Source organism: Mesocricetus auratus, unplaced genomic scaffold, assembly GCF_017639785.1.
Source record: "Mesocricetus auratus isolate SY011 unplaced genomic scaffold, BCM_Maur_2.0 Super-Scaffold_100011, whole genome shotgun sequence".
Classification (NCBI taxonomy): domain Eukaryota; kingdom Metazoa; phylum Chordata; class Mammalia; order Rodentia; family Cricetidae; genus Mesocricetus; species Mesocricetus auratus.
In genome coordinates, this window is record NW_024429195.1 from 68,191,212 (window position 1) to 68,211,819 (window position 20,608).

At 38.7% G+C, this 20,608-nt stretch overlaps 1 protein-coding gene across 2 annotated transcripts in view; it reads right to left on the reverse strand.

Moving 5' to 3' along the window:
- Positions 1 to 235: 235 nt before the first annotated feature.
- Kitlg (KIT ligand) overlaps positions 236 to 20,608 on the reverse strand; it is an 83,096-nt gene continuing 62,723 nt past the window's right edge. For both annotated transcript variants that reach the window (XM_040754987.1, XM_040754986.1), the window contains 4 exons: positions 13,690 to 13,799; positions 12,952 to 13,019; positions 11,322 to 11,397; positions 236 to 4,510 (listed from right to left, as the gene is read on the reverse strand). In XM_040754987.1, the coding sequence (XP_040610921.1) occupies positions 11,358 to 11,397; positions 12,952 to 13,019; positions 13,690 to 13,799 (218 nt within the window). In that variant the 3' untranslated portion in view covers positions 236 to 4,510; positions 11,322 to 11,357. The remainder of the gene's footprint in view (positions 4,511 to 11,321; positions 11,398 to 12,951; positions 13,020 to 13,689; positions 13,800 to 20,608) is intronic.

Below are 20,608 nucleotides of genomic sequence, written 5' to 3' on the forward strand. Positions count from 1 at the left end.
CTTTCATTTCTCTTCCCCACTTATGCTATAAAACTCTTGGAAGCAATGTACTTTTTATTCCTGATTATCTTTGCCTATTTTTATAATGAAAAGTCTTATCTATTTGCATTTATATTTCTATGAAATACTGGCTTGACAACAAGGGTCCACATACAAATAGATTTTTTGGCTTAATAAATGCTAATTCATGTTATTAATAGTTTAATAACCTGAAGATATCAAATGAGAGGGCAGATTTATGAGGGTGCATAAAATTCTTTATTTAGAACAATAAAGTATATGTTTATATAATGTAATTTCAAATTCCAACCTGTATAAAAAGGGTCAGGACATATACCTATTAAAAAGTACACATACAGTATATACACATACACATCACATTTTACAACTTTTATTTAATTAAACTTCAGTCATAAACTATTTAGAATAGTGTTGACATACATTTACATTACATTATGCAAACTCCAATCTATGACTGAACTAGCAATTTATCTGTGGAGCCATCTAAATGTCTGAATACTTCTCAAGTCTATTGACTTAAAAAAAAAACAGTGGCAGGTGGACACAATAATCACACACCAATCCCTAGACTACTGGCGAATAAGACTATAGGAATTTTGATTGGAAAGTTTTATTTAGTGAAGTCTTATACCCTAGAAATTGAGTAAATGAAAATACCATGTTTTTTTCTTTAAACAATTATTTTCTAAAAACAGTATATAAGAAAATATTTGGAGATGGCAGTTGTGCATTTACAATACTTAGCAAACATTCCAGAATCATAAATATCCACCTTAGTATGGATCACTCCTAAACCTACACCTGTTATGAAAGAGGTGCTGCTAACTATTCTGACAAAGGCATTTTAAGACTGGTTAGTGGAAGGCAGGAACATGAGTTGTGTAATCAGATCCCATAAATAATTTTTGATCTGAATGGTGACGTTTAAAGTCAATTTCAAAATATTATTCCAAAGATAAACCGACTTACTTTAAAATTCTTGTCCTACTTTTCCAATTTTAAATGTTACTTATTCCTGGCATCCAAGATCCTTAATAGCACCCTACATTTTCTGTTCTTAGCTTTCAACAAAATGAGAACATTTACATTCATTCTCAGACACATTTCCAGATGCTACACACATCTTGTATCTCTTCCTGATAAAAATTTACTACTGGTTTTCATTCCTCAGAGGTGATCCCAAATATTCACTTAGGCAAAGATAAAAGCCATCTCACGTGTAAATGGTTATCCAATTCACCCTACTTAAGACTGAATTTCATTTTTACTAATGGACCCTATTTACATTAGAAACTAAAACAGAAAGGACTTCTACTGGTCCAAATGCTTGTGCAGAAGCCAGAGCTGGGCATTTTTCATAGGATTGTTTCTGCTGTTTTCTCTGTTTTGTTAATCGTGTGGCATAAGGGCTCACTCCTGAAGGGTGACCTCAGAGCTTACCTCACATAAATACAAAACTAAGATCCAAAGAAGGAGGTGGCTTTATTATATCCGAAGGTGGCCAAGTAGAGCTCCCTGACAGTCTTTCTCAGTAGTCTCTCAACTACACTTAACTGCTTAATTTGAAAAATATATTTCTTCAAGAGTGTGTATAGGACAGCTAAGACTCCATATGACAATTAAATAATGAAATCAAAACCTACAGTAGAAACCATCACGATTCCACAATGGATTTTCCTGTTCATTTATTTCTGAGATTGAGCTAAAGAATCAAAATATGCCACACCGTTTTTTCAAAGCACATGAAAGCTCACTGAAATGTGTTTATTTCATAACTGAAGCACACACTTCATTATGAATACATACTTTTACATGTTTCCACTTTTTCTCAATACTTTTTGTATGGAAGTTCTTTTTAATAATTGTATAGAAAAAATTCTTTTTTTCTCTGATTCATTACGATGTGGCAGTGTGTTAAGCATGTTAGAGAACAATACAAAACCCAGGACTGCTCTAGCACAATCCACTGATCACACACGTAGTATTGTTGTAGGCTTGATTTCTCCTGAGGAGATACAAAACTTTCAATAAAATTTACACTCTTTAGATTTCTTAGTTTTCCTTAAAAAGCAAATTTTAAACATTACAAAAGAGAACTCTCAGAAAAATGGGCCAATTTGAGAGGTGATTTAACACTTTATCTTCTCAGTTGGATTTTTATAATTTTAAGAAAAATATTCAGAACATACATGGAATAAAATATGCAAAGATATGTATTTGTAATCTGAAAGCAGATATGCCATAGTTAATGTCCGAGCAGCTAGCATTCAAAATAGTGTTCAGCATTTTCCTATTGTTCATGCATTTTATTGAACTTGAGTACTTTTTTAAAAATTGGCAATATATGTAACCCTCAATGAACCAACAAATTTAATAGGCAGAACACATCCTCCACACTATACCACATCAGACTTTATAACCTGTTAAATTTGTTTGTCACTATTGATTAAGACCATGTTTTTGAGTGTTAAAATTCCAGTGCTAGCTTTGAGAACCAATGTATGCTTACTGTACTCTCAAGCTCAGCAAACAGCATTGTCATAAGCCTGAGCAAAATGAAACGGTCAGAGAAATAAATCAGGCCACAAAACTGAAAAATAACAGCAGCCTCAATCTACATACACCTATGATCTGTGCTACCCTACACCTATTGTTATTCTCAAAGCAATCAATGCCAAACAACAAAATAGGCCCTTTCACTAACTAATCTCATTTCTAGTTTACTACTAATAGGTTGCATCCTGGGATATCTGAGGGCTTGAACAAGTAAGTCAATGCAGTGTCTCAATGCACTTGACTTCATCTTGCAGGAATGATAGCATTGGAGAAACCTTGGAGCTTTAGATAAGGAACTTTAAAAACCATCTGAACTCTTTGGTATAAAGAAGAGCAGTGGCCATGTACTGAAGTTGTGTTTCAACTAGCTTTGGATGCAAGCTAGAAGTTTTCATGCACTTTCAAGACAGAATAGAAGTTTGCAGTTAGGTTTCCATGCATGTTTGTATAATTACATTGAAAATGGTTGTCTTAAGGTTTTAGCACGGGGCAAATAAAATTATTACAAGGATTAGGCTAGAATAAAAAGCTTTAAATTTCGTATATGTCTATGGTAGGTTAAAAGAACCTTCACCAAAACAAAAGGAGAAGAAAAGTCATTCTTTGATTTTAACCAATTGTTTTCACTGTTGAAAAAAAAAAAGGACCAGGGGAATCCACAACACATCTTTTAAATTCTGGTGTTTAAAGCGCAATGTTCATTGTGGAATTACTGCCAATTTCTGTCTAATATGAGAAATGCTGTCACACATTTTAAATAGCAAACTGACATGCATAACTACATAAAACCCTCTTTTATTTCATTTCATAAACCTTAATGAATATAGAGTGTCTGATTTTAAATAAATGGCTACTTTAAAGAGATTATGGTTACACGGTAAATAACTAATGTTTTTCTGATTCCTTGCATTCTTGTACAATCCGGGTTACTTAGTTTGCAACACCCATATTAGCATAAAGTATACAATCCTAACCTTAGGTACTACACACCATCATTTATTTTTATTCTCTCCCATGATGAAATTTTTTTAAACAGTGGGACCCTTACACATTCAGCATTTCCTCCCAAGTCTGTTTCCATAACTCTGTAGTAGTTTCAAAACATAAACATGTCACATTTTATTTTTGCAAACATGATTTACACACTCGAGTGATGGTCAAGGGAAGGGACCAGCTTCACTAGGGGCCAGATTTCTTCCTGGGCATGTTCTTCCGCTGGTCCACGTTGACAGTGTCTGCTGTGATGACTGCACTGGAGAGTTTTCTGTACACCATGGCATCACACTTCAGTTCAGTGCTGGCTCTGCTGCATGGATAGAACCAGCCAACCATGTCCATTTTCCTGACGGGATATAGTGCGCGTGGTTTACATCAGAAGCTTAGGCTCCTCTTGTTAACCACAACTACAGAGCAGATATACCTGCTCAAAGGCAAAAAATAAAACTAAAAAATACTCCCTGTGCCTTTCAACTCCATACAGTGGCTGATGTTATGGAGTTATTGTTTTTCAAACTTCTTTCTACATCCCTTTGTAAAAAACAAAAATCCCCCCACCCCACTATCCAGGCTGTGATCTACTTGCAGAGACTGGAATTAACTACAGACTGCAGGTTGTAACTGAAGAACAAAGCTGTGTGGGTGTCGGCACTTAGACATTTCCCAAGCCTTGCAAATGTCAAGAGTGGATAAGACGTGTGTTCGCCTCTCCGTCATCATTTGCAAAACCTTCCGAGTCGTGCTCCTTGTGAATTCTTCTTTGTAGATGATAAATTCAGTGCCGTTTCACAGCTGAGCACTCTGCTACGACTTCTGAATCATCCATACCAGGTCATGGGTAGCAAGAACAGGTAAAGATGAGGTCTGTCACTTGAGACAGAATAGGAATTTGTTTAAAGCTGCTTCATTTATGAAGCAAACATGAACTGTCACCAGCCTGGAGAGGGAGAAAGAGGAGAAGGATTAAGATGTGTCTTTTCACCTTCTTTTCTATGCCAATTCACAATACACACAAAACCCCAAAACGAGTAACAGAGTAATGATATGTTACATTTAGCCTTAAAGAACTGGACAGGTTCTATTGCTTTGTTTTGTTTTGAAATCAGCTGTGATGATCAGCCACTGTCTCCTTGGGAAGGCATATTATCTCCAATGATCTTATTTGTGGTCTGTTGTCCATTTCTTCTCATTAGACTACAGGCTCTATAAGGTCAGATGACTTTGTCTATTATTTTCATGGTTGCAACAGAACTCTTAAAACAAGACCTGGCACACAGCACAATATACCAATATACATGCAGCAAATATTTCTTGGACGTAAGAATGGATGAAACTTCACTGCTTCTCTATTCATGAGAGCAAGAAAATGGACCCAGCTGAGATGTTCATTAACAGGAGGATGGAGCCTGAAATGTGGTGCCTATACACAATGGAACTGTATTCAGTCACTGAAGAAAGGGAAATTACAAAATTTGCAGGAAAATGGTTGTATCTAGGATATGTTAATATTAAGTGAGGTGACCTAAACTCAGAAGGAAAGAAAGGAAGAAAGACCCAAACACACACACACACACACACACACACACACACACACACACACACACACACAGGCACTGACGAACGCATACACAAATGGATGCAAACGCGGATAAAACCTAGTCAACTATTCAAAAATACTATAATAACAAGACCAGAATGATGGTCATTTAAAAATGAAAAATAAAAAAAAAAGAAAAATAATGATAAATAGATAAGTGGGCTGGGAAGACAGCTCAGCTGATAAAGTGTCTACCAGTCAGGTATGAGAACCGGCGTTTGGTCACCAGAAACTATTTTGAAAATCAGATATATATATATATGCATACCCACACATATGACCATTTCTTTGTAAGCTAATCAAAATAACATTCAATTAAAAAAATCTAGATGTGGTGGCATGTACTTGTAACCCCATCACTAGGGAGAACGGGGATGGACAGATCCTGGACATCACTGGCCAGCCTGCCCGGGTGACTTGGCAAGCTCCAAACTGATAAAAGACAGTCTCAGGAAACAAGATGGCTGACACCCCGAGACTGAGAGCCGAAGTTGTTCTCCTGTCTCAACATGCATACGCGCACACGAACACACATGCACAAGGGAAAAAAAAAAGAACGAATAAATTATTATCCCGTGGCTTTCATGCCCCCAAACCACCACTTATCTCGGCTTGTGACAGGAGAGTGAGCAATCTATGTAGCTTTGAAGTTCTCTAGCACCCAGGGTAGTAAGCGATGATGAGCTAAGAAGCTTGGAAGCGCATGGAAGTGTCTGCGAGGTGCAGAGGTAGAGCTCGAAGGGGCAGCATAGCAGACTTAGGTGGGGCACGTGGTGCAGCTGGCTAGAGGCCACCGTACCAGCCTCATGGCTGAGCAGCTCCAGCGTTCTGGCTGCCTACCTAGTTCTAAGCAATCGCTTCTCCCAGCTGAGGAAATCCCAGCAGCAGGCTTGCACTCCGTATTTCTAAACCAAGGAAGAACTGCCGGAAGCCCAGTATCAGACGCTGAAGCATTCACTTGGCCTCAGTCTAGTTTATTGTACTTGATGAAACACAAAAGGCGTACTTTTTTTTTAGTTTTTCGGTGCTGTTTTTAAACCAATGAACGCTCGGATATTTCTGCTTTCCAGTAATTTAGGAAAGCAAATTTAAATCCCCACAGATAAATGAAGAGAGATTAAAAGAAAACTTCAGAGACCAAGAATACATTGATTTTTTTAAAAAATAGAGCATGGCAAGACAAGCAAATCGGAATAACAGGAAGCAAGGAAGCTATGCATAATTTGAAACTCTAGAGTTAATTAAGTATAGAAAAACCGGATTGGAAATCTATTTTGGATTTTTGTCCTTGAAAATAAAATTGAAGGCTGACGACAATTTTTCCATCAAACAAAATAACCATGGATTTTGCAACACACTCATGGGAATAAATAGAATGAGCACTATTTATTTATTTGTCTGCTTGTTTGTGTATTTTGATTTTTCCAGACAGTGCTTCTCTGTGTAATAGCTCTGGCTCTCCTGGAACTCACTCTGTATACCAGTCTGACTTTGAACTTACAGACCTCCACCTGCTTCTGCCTCCCCAGTGCTGGGATTAAAGGTGTGTACCATCACGTTAGGTGAAGTTGTTGTAGAAATAGTATAAGGTCTACAAATCTAGATGGGTTAACGTGTTTCACAGCTAGGTTATATTACAACGGTAGGATTATATTGTAATTCCACCCTAAATTAGGTACACTGGCTGAAACATCAGCATGTGCTCTGTGCCTGCCTATGAAAACACAGAGGTGACAAGATTCTAAATCATCCAGGATGCTACAACTAGCTGCAGAGTCACAGCTTAGCTCAGGCCTAACCTAATCATCTCTAATCTTTTGCTTTAGAATACAGAAATGAAAGAAGACTCACAGAAGAAGAAGAAGAAGAAGAAGAAGAAGAAGAAGAAGAAGAAGAAGAAGAAGAAGAAGAAGAAGAAGAAGAAGAACCCTCTCCAAACCCATGCAGTTTTAGAAAATATCTCCTAAAGGAATCAGGGACCTCGATCCATTTCCAAACCTGCACCCTAAATGTCCAGGCATGGTTGAATTTGTTCTCCTACCAATTCTTAGATCTATTTCTCCCAGTGTAGCTAAGATCTACAGGAAAATTTTAGCTTACGTTGTTTTGAATCTTTCTTTATGGCTTTCTATGCATAATATTTACATATACAAATAATAATATATATTTCAAAAATACTTAAAATTTCTCACACTGGATTATAATATATAAAATATGTAATTTTAAGACTTTGAAATTATAATAATTTGCTTTCTACTATTACCATAGTGAAATGACTGAGAGTAGCTAATTGAGCCAACATTGTTCTCCCCAAGGTCTTAAGTAAGATTCTGTGTAGATGACTCTCAAATTCCAATCTGTAGTTCCAGCCCCAATACTGTGAGGTCACTATATGTGGCAACTTCTTAGAATTGTCAATATTCATCAAGAGCTCTCTCTTGACTCCAGACACCCAATTTCATTTAATAGCACCACCATCCTTTCTTTCTTACATTCCAAAACATCACAGAGACTTATCAAAGTGTTCAGTCTACCAGTAAAGATTGGTTGATTCTTCTACTGCAGTATCTCCAAAGTGGTCCATCTTTGTTTTTTTGTTTTCATTGCAATGGCCCCTTTTCCTAGTTCTCATTCTGTCCCATTTGAATGGAAGACAGTTCTCCTGGGCATAACCTCTACCTCCAGTTCAAATCTCTGTCCCTCTGGCCACACCAGTATCTGAAGACTTTTCTTAAGTGTCTGCTTTCATGGCATCACTAGCACTTTTCCATGCCCTCAAACCGCTTTTAGATTACCTAATCCAACATAAGCTATACTCCCAGAATGCAAACCTGCTTTCAAACTGATACCCACTCTTTCTTTTCAACATTGAACCTCTGTGCCAGTTTATTTCCCTCTTTTTTAATTCATCATTTTATTTACTTTACATACCAACCAGTTTCCCCTCCCTCCTCTCTTGCCATCCCCTACCCCCAACTTCCTTCTCCATTCAGAAGGGGTAAGGCCTCCCATGGCAGTCAACAAAGCATGGCATATCAAGTTGAGGCAGGACCAAGCTCCTCCCCTCTGCATCAAGGCTGAACAAGCCATCACACCATAGGGAATAGATTCGAAAGAGCCATCTCATCCATCAGGGACAGGTCCTGACTCCACTGCTTGGGACCCCACAAAAGACCAAACTCACCCAGATGCAGAGAGCCTAGATTGGTCCCATGCTGGCTCCCTAGCTGTCCATCCAGAGTTCATGAGCTCCCACAAGCTCAGGTCAGCTGTCCCTGTGGGTTTCTCCATCATGATCTTGACCCCCCCCTTGACACAGGTTAAAGTCATCTGAGAGGAGGGATCCTCATTTAAGAAATGTCTCCACAAGAACCAGCTGTAAGGCATTTTCTTAATTAGTTATTGATGGAGGAGGACCTAGCCCATTGTGGGCATTACTATCCCTGGGCTGGGCTGGGTTCTATAAGAAAGCAGGCTGAGCAAGCCATGAGGAGTAAGCCAGTAAGCAATATCTTCCACGGCCTCTGCATCAGCTCCTGCCTCCAGATTCCTGTGCTGTTTGAGTTCCTGTCCTGACTTCCTTTGATGAACAGCAATGTGCAAGTATAACCCTAATAAACCCTTTCCTCCCCAACTCCCTTTTTCGTCATGGTGTTGCATCATAGAAATAATAACCCTAACTGAGATACTGTGTGTGTGTGTGTGTGTGTGTGTGTGTGTGTGTGAGAGAGAGAGAGAGAGAGAGAGAGAGAGAGAGAGAGAGAGAGAGACTTCCATTGAGTCAATTTGTACCAGCTGTAGGACTCTGTAACACAGTCTGTACTCTGAGTCCTTGCTCACTTTGTTCATGCCATGTGAAGTATCACATTAACCCTCTGTCATGCTCATAACACCAGCCACCATTTGATGTATCTAGCATAAACATCACCTCTATCAATCACAGAACCAAGCCTTTCTTCTGTTCTGAGTGATTTCTCCACCCCCTCAGATAAAGACATTGCCTCTGAGTGGGCCTGGCACTGGCACAACACTAAGAGATTCCATTGTCCACATCAATATCTGGACTTGTGACAAGTTCACATCTTCTATATGTGGTGGCCTCGTCTCTTAACTTCTTACTGTGTATCCTTTGTAAACTCCACTAGTTATTTGTGAACTTTGTAAACTTATGTACTTCAAAATATGATCTTGTATTATTACCATGTGTAGGCCATAGTTCACATGAGGACACAGCTATGCTATTCTTTTGGGCATGCACCAATGTACCTTTTACAGTTTGTTGGAGTAACATTGTAAGAAGAATAAAGAAGACAACTTCCCTATGATGTACTAACATAAATGAAGCTTTTAATGTAAGTAAATGTCCTTTCACATTATTTCCTTTCTTTTAAAACATTAGTCTTATTTTGGTCTACAAATTGTATTTCCTTTGGAGAATTAACCATTCAGTGTTTTCTCTTCCACTTGGTTAAAATAATTTAAGCCTCACTAATTGACCACTCAACAAACATTCATCAAGAATCTGTATTGTACTTGCAATGCACTCAGTTCTGGGGATACGGTGTGAATCAGACAGACCTAGCTCCCATCCTTGCATGGGATGAGACCAGTGGAAGTGTGCATAACTCCTTTGATTATGTTGGTTCAAAAATGTCATCAATTTTTTCCTCCTAAGCAGTGGCTTGGGTTCCCCCATCATAATCCAAATGTCACAGGGCAAACACCACAATCCAAACCACAGGAATGAAGAACCACATACCAAAACAGGATCCCCAAAATGTGGTTTCCAATCCAAACAACAGTGGGTATCACCTGAGCTTTTAGGATACAATTAACCATTTAAGGGATGGTGGGTAAATGACTTGTATAAAGGGCATAAAATAGCAGTTATGACAAACAGTGAAGCTTGTGCTGGGGCTGAAGGACAGAGAAAGAGGCTTCAGGGAAGGACAATGACTTCATCTTAAAGAACACTGTTTTAGAAGACATTCTACTTCCTCATATTAGAGAGGGGAAACAGGATCCTCTGAAGGCTAGGATGGGAACAGGCAAGAGTCACAGTCATACTCTCTGCACACAGTAGTCAGCATGGCAGCTGATGGCAAACGTCAAATGTATATGGAGCAATTGCTGTCTCCTATTAAGTCCAGTTGTTAAAAATGGTCTTTTATACCAATCAACGTGAGTTATTAGAGCAAGAGGGAGAGACTATGACCCAGGTTCCCCAGGGAAGAGTCATTCTGGAGATAATTTTGGAATCTAGGACAGAGTGACAGCTGGAAGGACAGTGACCCTAAAGGGAAAGGAGAGTCCAGCAGACACTTTATCCAGAAATAAAAAGTAAACGGTCCTCTGACATGAAGGGTTTAGGAAGTACTGAGGCTCTGGGGAGGGGAGGGGACATTCCTACTAGCCGTGGAAAATGGACCCAAGACTCAGAGAGCAATTATTAACGACCAGGTGCTGAGGTGAAAGTGAGTCAAGGGTTGAACTGATATTGGACCAGGTTAATGACTTTCTGGGTGTCCCACCAACCATGTCTACGCCTGAGAGCAGGAAACGAAGATAGCATGAGAGATAATGAACATCTGTCCCTTCTAGCCATGCCAAACTCTCCTTTCTTGCACAACCACATCAGGTATCTGTTCTTGGTTTATACAATCAGTATATGGAGCAGGCCTGCACTGAGTGGCATTTGCCTCGACAGTTTTATTCTGGCTATAAGACGCTGATAGTTTTCTTGCTATGGCAGGAAAATAGTTTGGGGTTTTCAATTTATTAAATATCTAGCAAGTGGATCACTGTCATTTGATAGTGGACACACCTAAATGAAATTAGATGTGTTTATTGTTTCTTATTTTATTTTATTCCTAATTTTCTCTACTTCCTTTTACCTCAAGTCAACCATCAACAATTAGTGTTTGACCTATCTCCCATCTAAAATGAATCCACTAATGAGGACCAATACTACCTACCTTTCAAAACCTGACAATTTGCTAGAGAGGCACAATTCAACTTTGTAACAACTTCCCCTAACATTTAGACACCAATGCCATCAAGGACATAACAATAAAGTTTGTTTCTAAATGTTGGCCTTTAAGATCCTCTATGGCTCTTGTTGGCTCTTGTAGCTTGCTTTCCATCAACTTACCACTGTGCGAAGGTAACAATGTTGATACATCCACAATTACACCTCTTGAAACTCTCTCTCTTTGTGTTGCAACATACTGAAAAACAACGAGAAAAACCCTCATTTGCTTCTAGAGAGATTCTGAAGTACATCACCAGACTGGCATTGTAACAGGCTGATCTAGAAACACAGTAAGTGGAGTAGCAAAGCCTTGCAGGGTGGGAAGGGGATAATGCAATCGATTAAGAAGCTTATCTTCATGTCTGTCCTATAGGGAGAGGGATGATGTTATCCCAGCATCATGAGCTGAGCAGTTAAAAAATATATGCTGATTATATATATATATATATGTATGTATATATATACATATATAGTGGTGTGTGTGTGTGTGTGTGTGTGTGTGTGTGTGTGTGTAGCATGAATAATATAAACCCAGATACCAGACAGGTATTGGGGTTCCAGCTGAAGATCAGAGAAGCAAAGCAGCCAGCCAGTAGCTATTACCTCTACTAAGGCTGAAACGAAGATCCTGTCTTCCCTTTAACTGGAAATTGAATCTTTGCCTCTTCCTTATATGCTTCTCTAGTGCTGGGATTAAAGGTGTGAGCTCTGTTACTTTTTTAGACTGATTCACTCTTGTGTAGTTCTGGGTGGCCTTGAACTCACAGAGATCCATCTGCCTCTATCTCCTGAGTCCTGGAATTAAAGGTGTGTGTCACCCCTGACAGGCCTGTATGATTAACTAGTGTGACTGGCTTTGCATTCTGATCCCCAGGCAAGCTTTATTAAATCATAAATGATGTATCACTATATGTGTGTGTGCTTACAAACATCATAAGAGAAAATATCATGTTGAAGATTATAATCTCAGGCAGATAAAACTATGTGCTGGGGAGAGAGGTGGAGGAGTTTTCTGGGTCAGTTACAAAAGATTGGAAAACATTTAAAATAATGGCTTTGTTTAGCTTTAGATAAAATACTAAACATATTGAGCAAAGTTCAGGGCTTCAAAACCAGACTGAAACAAAAAGTACCATTAAGGCTGCAAGAGAAAGTCATCTAAAGGGTTTTGAACAGGAAGTAGATCTAAGAAGTAACATGGCAAGGAATGTGTTTACAAGAGTTCTTGAAAAAAGATTCTGTGATAGCAACTCAGGTGACAGATACAATGCAGACACCAGACACAGGTGAAAAGGTTTGTCTCCAAAGGACGTAAGCATCTGTGGAAAAGGGTTAGGGTTAGGGTTAGGGTTAGGGTTAGGGTTAGGGTTAGAGTTAGGGTTAGGGTTAGGGTTAGGGTTTAGGGTTAGCATTAGGGTTAGAGGGTTAGCATTAGGGTTAGAGGGTTAGGGTTAGGGGTTAGACTTGGGGTTAAGGTTAGGGGTTAGGGGTTAGGCTTAGGGTTAAAGGGTTAGGGTTAGGGGTTAGGAGTTAGGGGTTAGGGTTAGGGTGCTTTCAGAGATAGTTCACAGGTTAAGATGTAGGATTGAGGAGACAATGGAAGGTCAGAAGCAGTAAGGGATCTGGAATATGATGAATAGGAGGTGCAACCCAACAATGAACAACACCATAAAGATGTTTACAACCATGCACAGAGAGAGAAATGACAACACCAAGCTTATCTGAACACACAGTTTAGAGAATAAAATACCTTATCTCATTATCTTCTTCATTAATCTGTATATTTTCAACGGCCCTTGTAAGACTTGACTGTTTCTTCTGGGAAAAATAAAAATGAAAAAGCAATTACATGTATTGTGAAAACACCAATGACCGCTGCAATGCTTGAGGTCAGTGGGCTTCAGTTGTACCATTCAAGGCAACCAATGCCATCTCAGGTGCTTTTTCTTAAGTATGCAAAATATTTTTGCTTGCGTGTGCCATGAAAGCTAAGCAAGCATTATCAACTCAACATTTTTAGGCTGTTCTATAAATAGTTATCAATTTTAAATGATAGCTTCTTAAAGCCGAGTCATAATGATTTAGCGCATCAAAATTTTGGGCAGACTTCAGTCAGAGAACAAAAGAGGTAACATTCAAAGTAGCAGCCATATAAAGACACTTCTGTTGGGCTTTTAAGCACAGCATATGCTTCTCAATATATTTTCTTTCCTTTTTCTATTTAATTTGGACCATTAAACTGGGTCCCATCCCTTAAGTGTACATTCTCTGTTACAGGACTGCTCCAACACACGGTGAAGAATGATGAGAATTTTTCTAAAGCTTGGATTTCATCAAGGCTCTACCTTATAAGAATGTCCTTTTTTATTTTTCTCCATAGAACTATTTCTTGGAAAACAGGAATATGTTCATCACATGTACATATGTTTATATGGTATGAGCAAACACGTAAAACTGATGATGGGGTCGGAAGAATAGCAATGCTCACCTTCCAGTATAAGGCTCCAAAAGCAAAGCCAATTACAAGAGAAATGAGTGCCGGCAATGCCATGGCTGTCCATTGGAGTCCGGGGTCTTCAGGGGACTTTGCAGCTTTCCCTGCAATTCAAAGAGCATGGTGGTGAACACAGCTGCTGCATTCTAGAGGTCTGCCCCATTAGGCTGTGTTTTTTCCCAAAGCTTTCCGTACTGACGTGCACACCCTTCACAGTTTTCAAAAAGCCAGCCCTTCTGTAGAATTTTAATTTTGCTAGCAGTATAAATCCATTCAATCTCTAAAAGATGAAGGCATTAAAAAAAGAAAGAGAGCTAACAGACAGAAGGAAACTTAAAGTGGTTAAGGTTCATGAATATTTGGAACACAGACTTGGTATGTTCCCCAGCAGGAAGGATTTCTCCCATCAAGCAAATCTTTCTTCTCTAATTAATTGGCTGATTTTATCTAGCTTTCTTGCTATTAGCATTCTGACACCGCCCTCCCCCCTTTAAAGAGCCCTACAAGGTAGATCAGATCCTGCTTGATTTCAGCTGGGTTAACCTGTTGCCGACAGTAAATCACTGAATGCACACTGCAGACACAACACTCTAAGCAGTCTTACAATTATGGCTCTTTGCTTATTCACACCCTCAGTACACACAGGGGAATGGGATTTTTTACTTTCTACTTGACAAAGTTTGAAACTACACCAAAGAAGGACTGAAGCCCCCAGTGTCACCCCACTCTAATGACTTATGGACAAAAACAAATGGCACTGACTGTCGATCCCTGGTCCTGCTTCACCTTTCTTTGAGAAACAGAATGAGCTGCACCATGATCTCTTCCTCCCAAAGTCAAACTGACTTTAATTTTCCTACAGGACTCCTTACAAAGAACAATTTAGTTATCTGGAATCACTGGCACATTTGCTACCTTGGAATTTCCTTTCAAAGCAATTAGAAATTTCCAGCCATTACAGGACTCAAATTAAAACAGGACCAAGGTAAAGTGACTGCTTTTAGCTAACCTTAAACAGGAATTTGGTCACAAGGTCAGCTTACAATTACTTAACATCTACCACCCATCCAAGTGATTACTATAAAGGAACAGATCCACTGTATTTATAAACAGATGCAGGTAATGGAGAAACTCATAGGTTTATCTAAAAGGTAAGAAATAAATCTTATCTACTATAGTGAGAACAGGAATCTGCTATTCCTTTAGCACATGTGAACCACAAGGAGGGAATTTCTTTATTTTCTAATTCCTGTACTTCCAACCTCACGTTTGCTTGTGAGCTCATGCACACGCATTGTTAGAGGGGATGCTAAGGGTCGTGTTCATTACAAAGCGCAGGGATTGTGTGGGGAATTGTGGGAAGGGTATCATCCACTTACACAATAATAAAACTACATCAAGACAAAGTTAACAGTGCTCTGTCCTGCTACATCATACAGTCTCAGGACAGACATGCTTTAGGCAGCCTAGGTTAGGGACCAATATGCATTAATCTCTCCAAACAAAACAGCCCGACTTAGAAACTGAAGCAGTAATGTACATCACGAGCAATTTTTGCCAATTTAGGAATTTCAATATTACTGTCTACAAATAAATAACTTGGTTATCTGTGTTTGCATTCCTTTTGCAGAGGATGACCAGCTATTGCCCCCACTGTCTACTCGAAGTGTTCACCCTAGCACTATTGGTAGACACAAGTTGTGCAGTCTAAAATGCAGAATCATTCCTTCTGTAGGAGAGGAAGAGAAAGTGACCCTGACGACAAGTGGAAGAATGATATTCCTTCTCTAGATCCTAAAGACAGGGGGAAGAAAAGGCATGGATGATATTCCTTCTTCAGAGGGCAATGTTGCTTTTGGTAATTCACACTTGAAAACCGTGCCTCAGTTCTCCCATGTATACTAATCATGCCAATCCCTGCAGAGAAGACAGAGTCATCAGAAAAGGCTCACTTGCACTAAATCTGGGAGGGCTCAGCACCGCCACTCGCCACCGTGGCTCTCCACCAGAATCGAATGCCTCAGAGCCCACAGAAAGAGTATCTGAACCAAAGCCCATGCACATAGCTGAGCTCTGCTTCAGTACAGAGATTGCCTGCCAAGACCTTGTGGGAGAGAGAGAGCCGATCCAGACAGGATCTGAGTCATCCTCAGTCCCTGGGCCATAACTGCATTATTACTAAAACCTGTCCATAGTTGAAATAGCTTATGGATCGATTTGTTTGTTACAAATCACAGTAATCAACATCTGGAAAACACCTGGAACTCCGATAACTGTGTTACTCTAGCCTGGCTTCTTTTTAGGGCATTAGCCTGCTTAGGAATTTCATGACAATGGCTCTCTTGGAGATTGGGAAACAGACAAATGATTTAGATCCCAAACTCAACAATCACTGCCCCACAGTCTCAGTGTCCCATAGTGTCTACTTGTCTTCATATTAATGACTAACTCTCACTAGACATTAAGTAGGGCTCCACGAACATGCATACTAAGTCATTTAAATTCACTGAAGTACTGTGAAGGAGGGATTGTTACACACCAGACTAAAGGCTTAGGAAACCTAAGCAACTAGCCCAAGGTCACCCAAGCAACTAGCCCAAGGTCACCCAGCATGCTCTCATCTGTCCATGTATTCTGATTGTTAATAGATCTCTAGGAGATATATAGTTGATCACAATGCAAGGCTTTCTTTCTACACTATTTCAACATGGTTTGGAAGGCTGTCAAACAAGTGTTCTGGAACCACTGTTTTGCTTTGTATAAAGAATGATACTATTTAGTTTGCAGCTATAATCCCACTCATATAGATAGTAGGCCTGTGTATGACTCTCCCCTATCCATTCACATCTGTCATATATCCTGGTGTTCTGATTGTCACAACTTATAACTCCTCCTCGTCTTCATTTTCTTTTTTTGGGGGGGGGTTAATACAAGGTTTCTCTGTGTAGCTCTGGCTGTCCTGGAACTCACTCTGTAGACCAGGACAGCCTCGAACTCACAGATATCCACTTATCTCTGCTTCCTGAGTGCTAGGATTAAAGGTGTGTGTCACCACTGACCAGCTGCTAATAACTCTTATGTCTACAGACTATGGTGCTTTTTTTTTCAAATTTTCCTAATGATTCTTCCTAAAAAGTTTAATTTCCTTGATGCTACCAGTAAAAACATTTTAAAACTTCTATGGTGACTCATATTATATACTGTGTTTCATTCATAGCTCTTAGAATGGGAGCACCATTCTATGCCTTGGTAGCTAACTTATGAGTGACATTACAGCTAGCCAAGCAGTAGCATGTAAAATCTATGTCTTAATGAAAGAAAGAAAAAGGGCATAATAAATTGGAAAGGGGAAGGAGAGGAAAGCTAGACAGGAATGTCTACTTTGTTTTTTATTTTTAAGGCTCAAATAGGTTCTGGACTTTGCATCCAGGTTTTTTTTGTTTGTTTTCAAGTTGGTAAGTAGGAAATTCTTTGCTTTGAGTCATGAGGATGATAGCCTTCTCAATAAGTAATTATAATCCTGGACACATCATATGAAACAACTATTTTCACAATTGATCCCACAAACAGTACAAAAGTGTGCCTGCTGATAGAAAGAAATACACAAAGTGAGACCCACTGCTGATTCATTTCTAGCTTTTGGCTTCTCTGGGCTGGGAAGACAGAACATCAACAAGGCTCAGTGCTCTCTTGAGAGATGGAAGTTCAGGGTGACTGACTTGGGTAAGGTTGACCAGTTGTACTTTATGGAAAATGACTGTGCAAATGAGAAGCACCACAAACCTTTTGTTGAGTCTCTTATAGGTATCAGACAAGCAATAATCTGCACATGCACAGGGAGAGATGTAACAAAGGCAGGCCAGAACACAGAAACTCAGGAGCCGACACAATGATACTCTCAGGGTAAGACATGGAGGTCTGTGGCACAGATTGTTCAGTATTCACCATACTCTAGAGATATCTCAGAAAGCCCAGGCTTTAAGAATGACATTACCCTTTCCTTGTCCCTAGCCATGTTTTAAAACAAGTCTGGAAAGGAAGGTGAAGCTTGTCAATCAATAAATGAACCTCTAACCGAACAAAACTCAATGGCCTCTAAAAGAATACTACAAAACCCAGAAGCTATCTAACAATATAACAGTCATAATGTTAGGCATATGTTAAAACAATACTGAATGTTTAGAGAAGTATCTGGCTACAATCGAAAAGACAAAAAATAAATAAATAAAAGAAAAAATCTATAGACATTAAATGTAAAGATGACAAGATGACATTATATTCAAGTGAAAATTATATATTGAGATCAAGCACAATAAAGAGGTTTCATAAAATTAATGCATAAAATTAATACATGCAATCCCAGCATTTGGGAAGGGGAAGCAGATGATCAGAAACCCATCCCAGTGTGTCAATGAATTCAGGGTTAGATTGTACTATGTGAGATCTTTCTTAAGAGAAGTAAAAAAAAAGATAAAAGCAACACAAGTTTTGCAGCACCTAACACAATGCCAAACAGACAAAATTATGCCTGACTGGCTATCTCAGAAGGAGAGGAACAAGAGAATAAAGAGGAAATGTTTGTAAAAACTACGAGCAAACTCTCCCTAGCTTTGGGATTTGAAATAGACACAGAAATCCAATAAACTAGACAAACATCAAGAAAAATGAATACAAAGAAAATCGCCCCTCATTGGCATCTTACACATTACTCAAAAAAGAATAAAGGGAGCCAGGCCTTGGTGGTGCATGCCTTTAATCCCAGCACTCAGGAGGCAGAGGCAGGCAGATCTTTGTGAGTTCGAGGCCAGCCTGGTCTACAAGAGCTAGTTCCAGGACAGCCTCCAAAAGCCAGAGAAACCCTGTCTCAAAAAAAAAAAAAAAAGAAGAAAGGGAAATATGTTCAATATAAAGTACATGGAGAAAAACAACATAAATGGTTGCTTTTGCCTTTCAGATATAGTATTTACAGAAAGAAAACATAATGGTGTCTTTAAAGGAATAAAAGAAAAAAAATACTAACCTAGGATTCATTATCTAATAAAATGTACCTTTACATGCAACAAATGCTACAAACATTTCTCAAATTAAAAAAAAAGATGTTGCCAACAAATCTGTGTTACAGAAAGTGCTAAAGTGATTCTATTTCCTGAAAAGAACTAGTGTTAAGTAGAAACTTGGATTGAGGAAAGAATGGAAAGTATGAAAATAACATAAAAGGTGACATACTTTTTTCTACTTGAAAGGATATATAGCTGCTTAGAACAGCAGTTAGAAAATTCTAACTATGAGTGTTTTTGACTTAAGGGTATGACATTTATAAACACAATAGACTGGTTTGGGTAAGGTCCCTGTGTTCTCCTGAAGTACACCAATATTAACTCTAAGGAAAATATTACAAGTCAAGATGTATATTTTATTTTATTTTATTTTGGTTTTACGAGACAGGGTTTCTCTGTATTGTTTTGGAGGCTGTCAGTCCAGCCTGGCCTCAAACTCACAGAGATCCGCCTGCCTCTGCCTCCCGAGTGCTAGGATTAAAGGCATGTACCACCACCGCCCGGCCTAGATGTTTATTTTAGTTCCCCAAAATCACTATAAATAATGCAAAGAGATACTGAAGGTCAAACAGACATGAAATGTATACCTCAGAATAAAGGGGACAGAATGAAGAAAGGGACAACAAAAACTGGAACAAGGAAGCAAGGAAAAAGTGACAGATCCAAGTTCAGCCACAACAATGACTTTACATATGAAGCGCTGAAATACCAGAGACAGCTGGGTGTGGTACGCATACCTATAATCCCAGCATTTCAGAGGCTGAGACAGGCAGATAGCAAGTCTGGTTACACATGAAGAATTTGTTTCCAAAAAAAAAAAAAAAAACCAACGCACGTACGCATACTTTTGAAAACACCATAGAAACAATATACAAAAATGTATGGGACTCAGCAACATCAGTGCATACAAAGGAACTTTGACCCTTAAAAAAATCAGTTTAAAATAAATGATGCAATTTTCCAAATTTAAGAGTCTGGGACAGGTTGAGTAAGTTAAAAGTAAATTAAGGAGGATGGAAATAGTATTAATGTCAATGACAGGAACTGAGGGTATAAGATGATAAAAGTGGTTTCTCTGAAAAGATAAGTAGAAAACCCTTTGATGACACAGGCATATAAGGTCCAGTCCCTTTTAGAAACTTATCAGGTCCGATGTGTTACGCAAGCAGTTCAGAATTTTAGGTTTCTGAAGACTGTAGTCCTGCAAAGACTGGACATTGTAGACTGCCAGCCAATGAGCTCTGGTAGCATCCTTCCATCAAATGTATTAAACATCTATGCTCTGAAATGTATAGATGTTCTTTAGAAGGATATAAGTCTATATATAGCTTTATTTTAGGTTCAGGTCAAGGTTTGATGGAAAAAATTCTAAGATTCAGAGGTTTTTCTTTTAAAATGATGTAAGTTACTATAAATCTGTAAAAAAAAATGAGGCCCAAGTATACACAGCACATTCAATAACATTTGTAATTATCATTGCACAGACTTGAAAATAAGATATAGGCTTCCAGGAACCTGGGCTTTTGGGTGAAGAGGACAGAAATTTTAGGGAAAGGAGTACATTCTCCTCCAACATACATTCTTAGGTAAAATAACAACATCACCAATTTCCCAAACATGCAGTAGTAATACTGAGATACAAAAATGAAAATATTCTGGGAATTGAAGAGACTTAGCACATGCATTTAAAATCTGAAAACTCCATTTTGGTCAGGGACATTCCTCACAAAGTTTATTTTAAGCCTACATGATTTAAAAAAAGTCTTTATCATATTTTTACAATTAATTTCATGCCTTATTTAAAATAATCTTACAGAAAGTTTATTGGCCTAATTCCTTCATCATTATCTTAAACT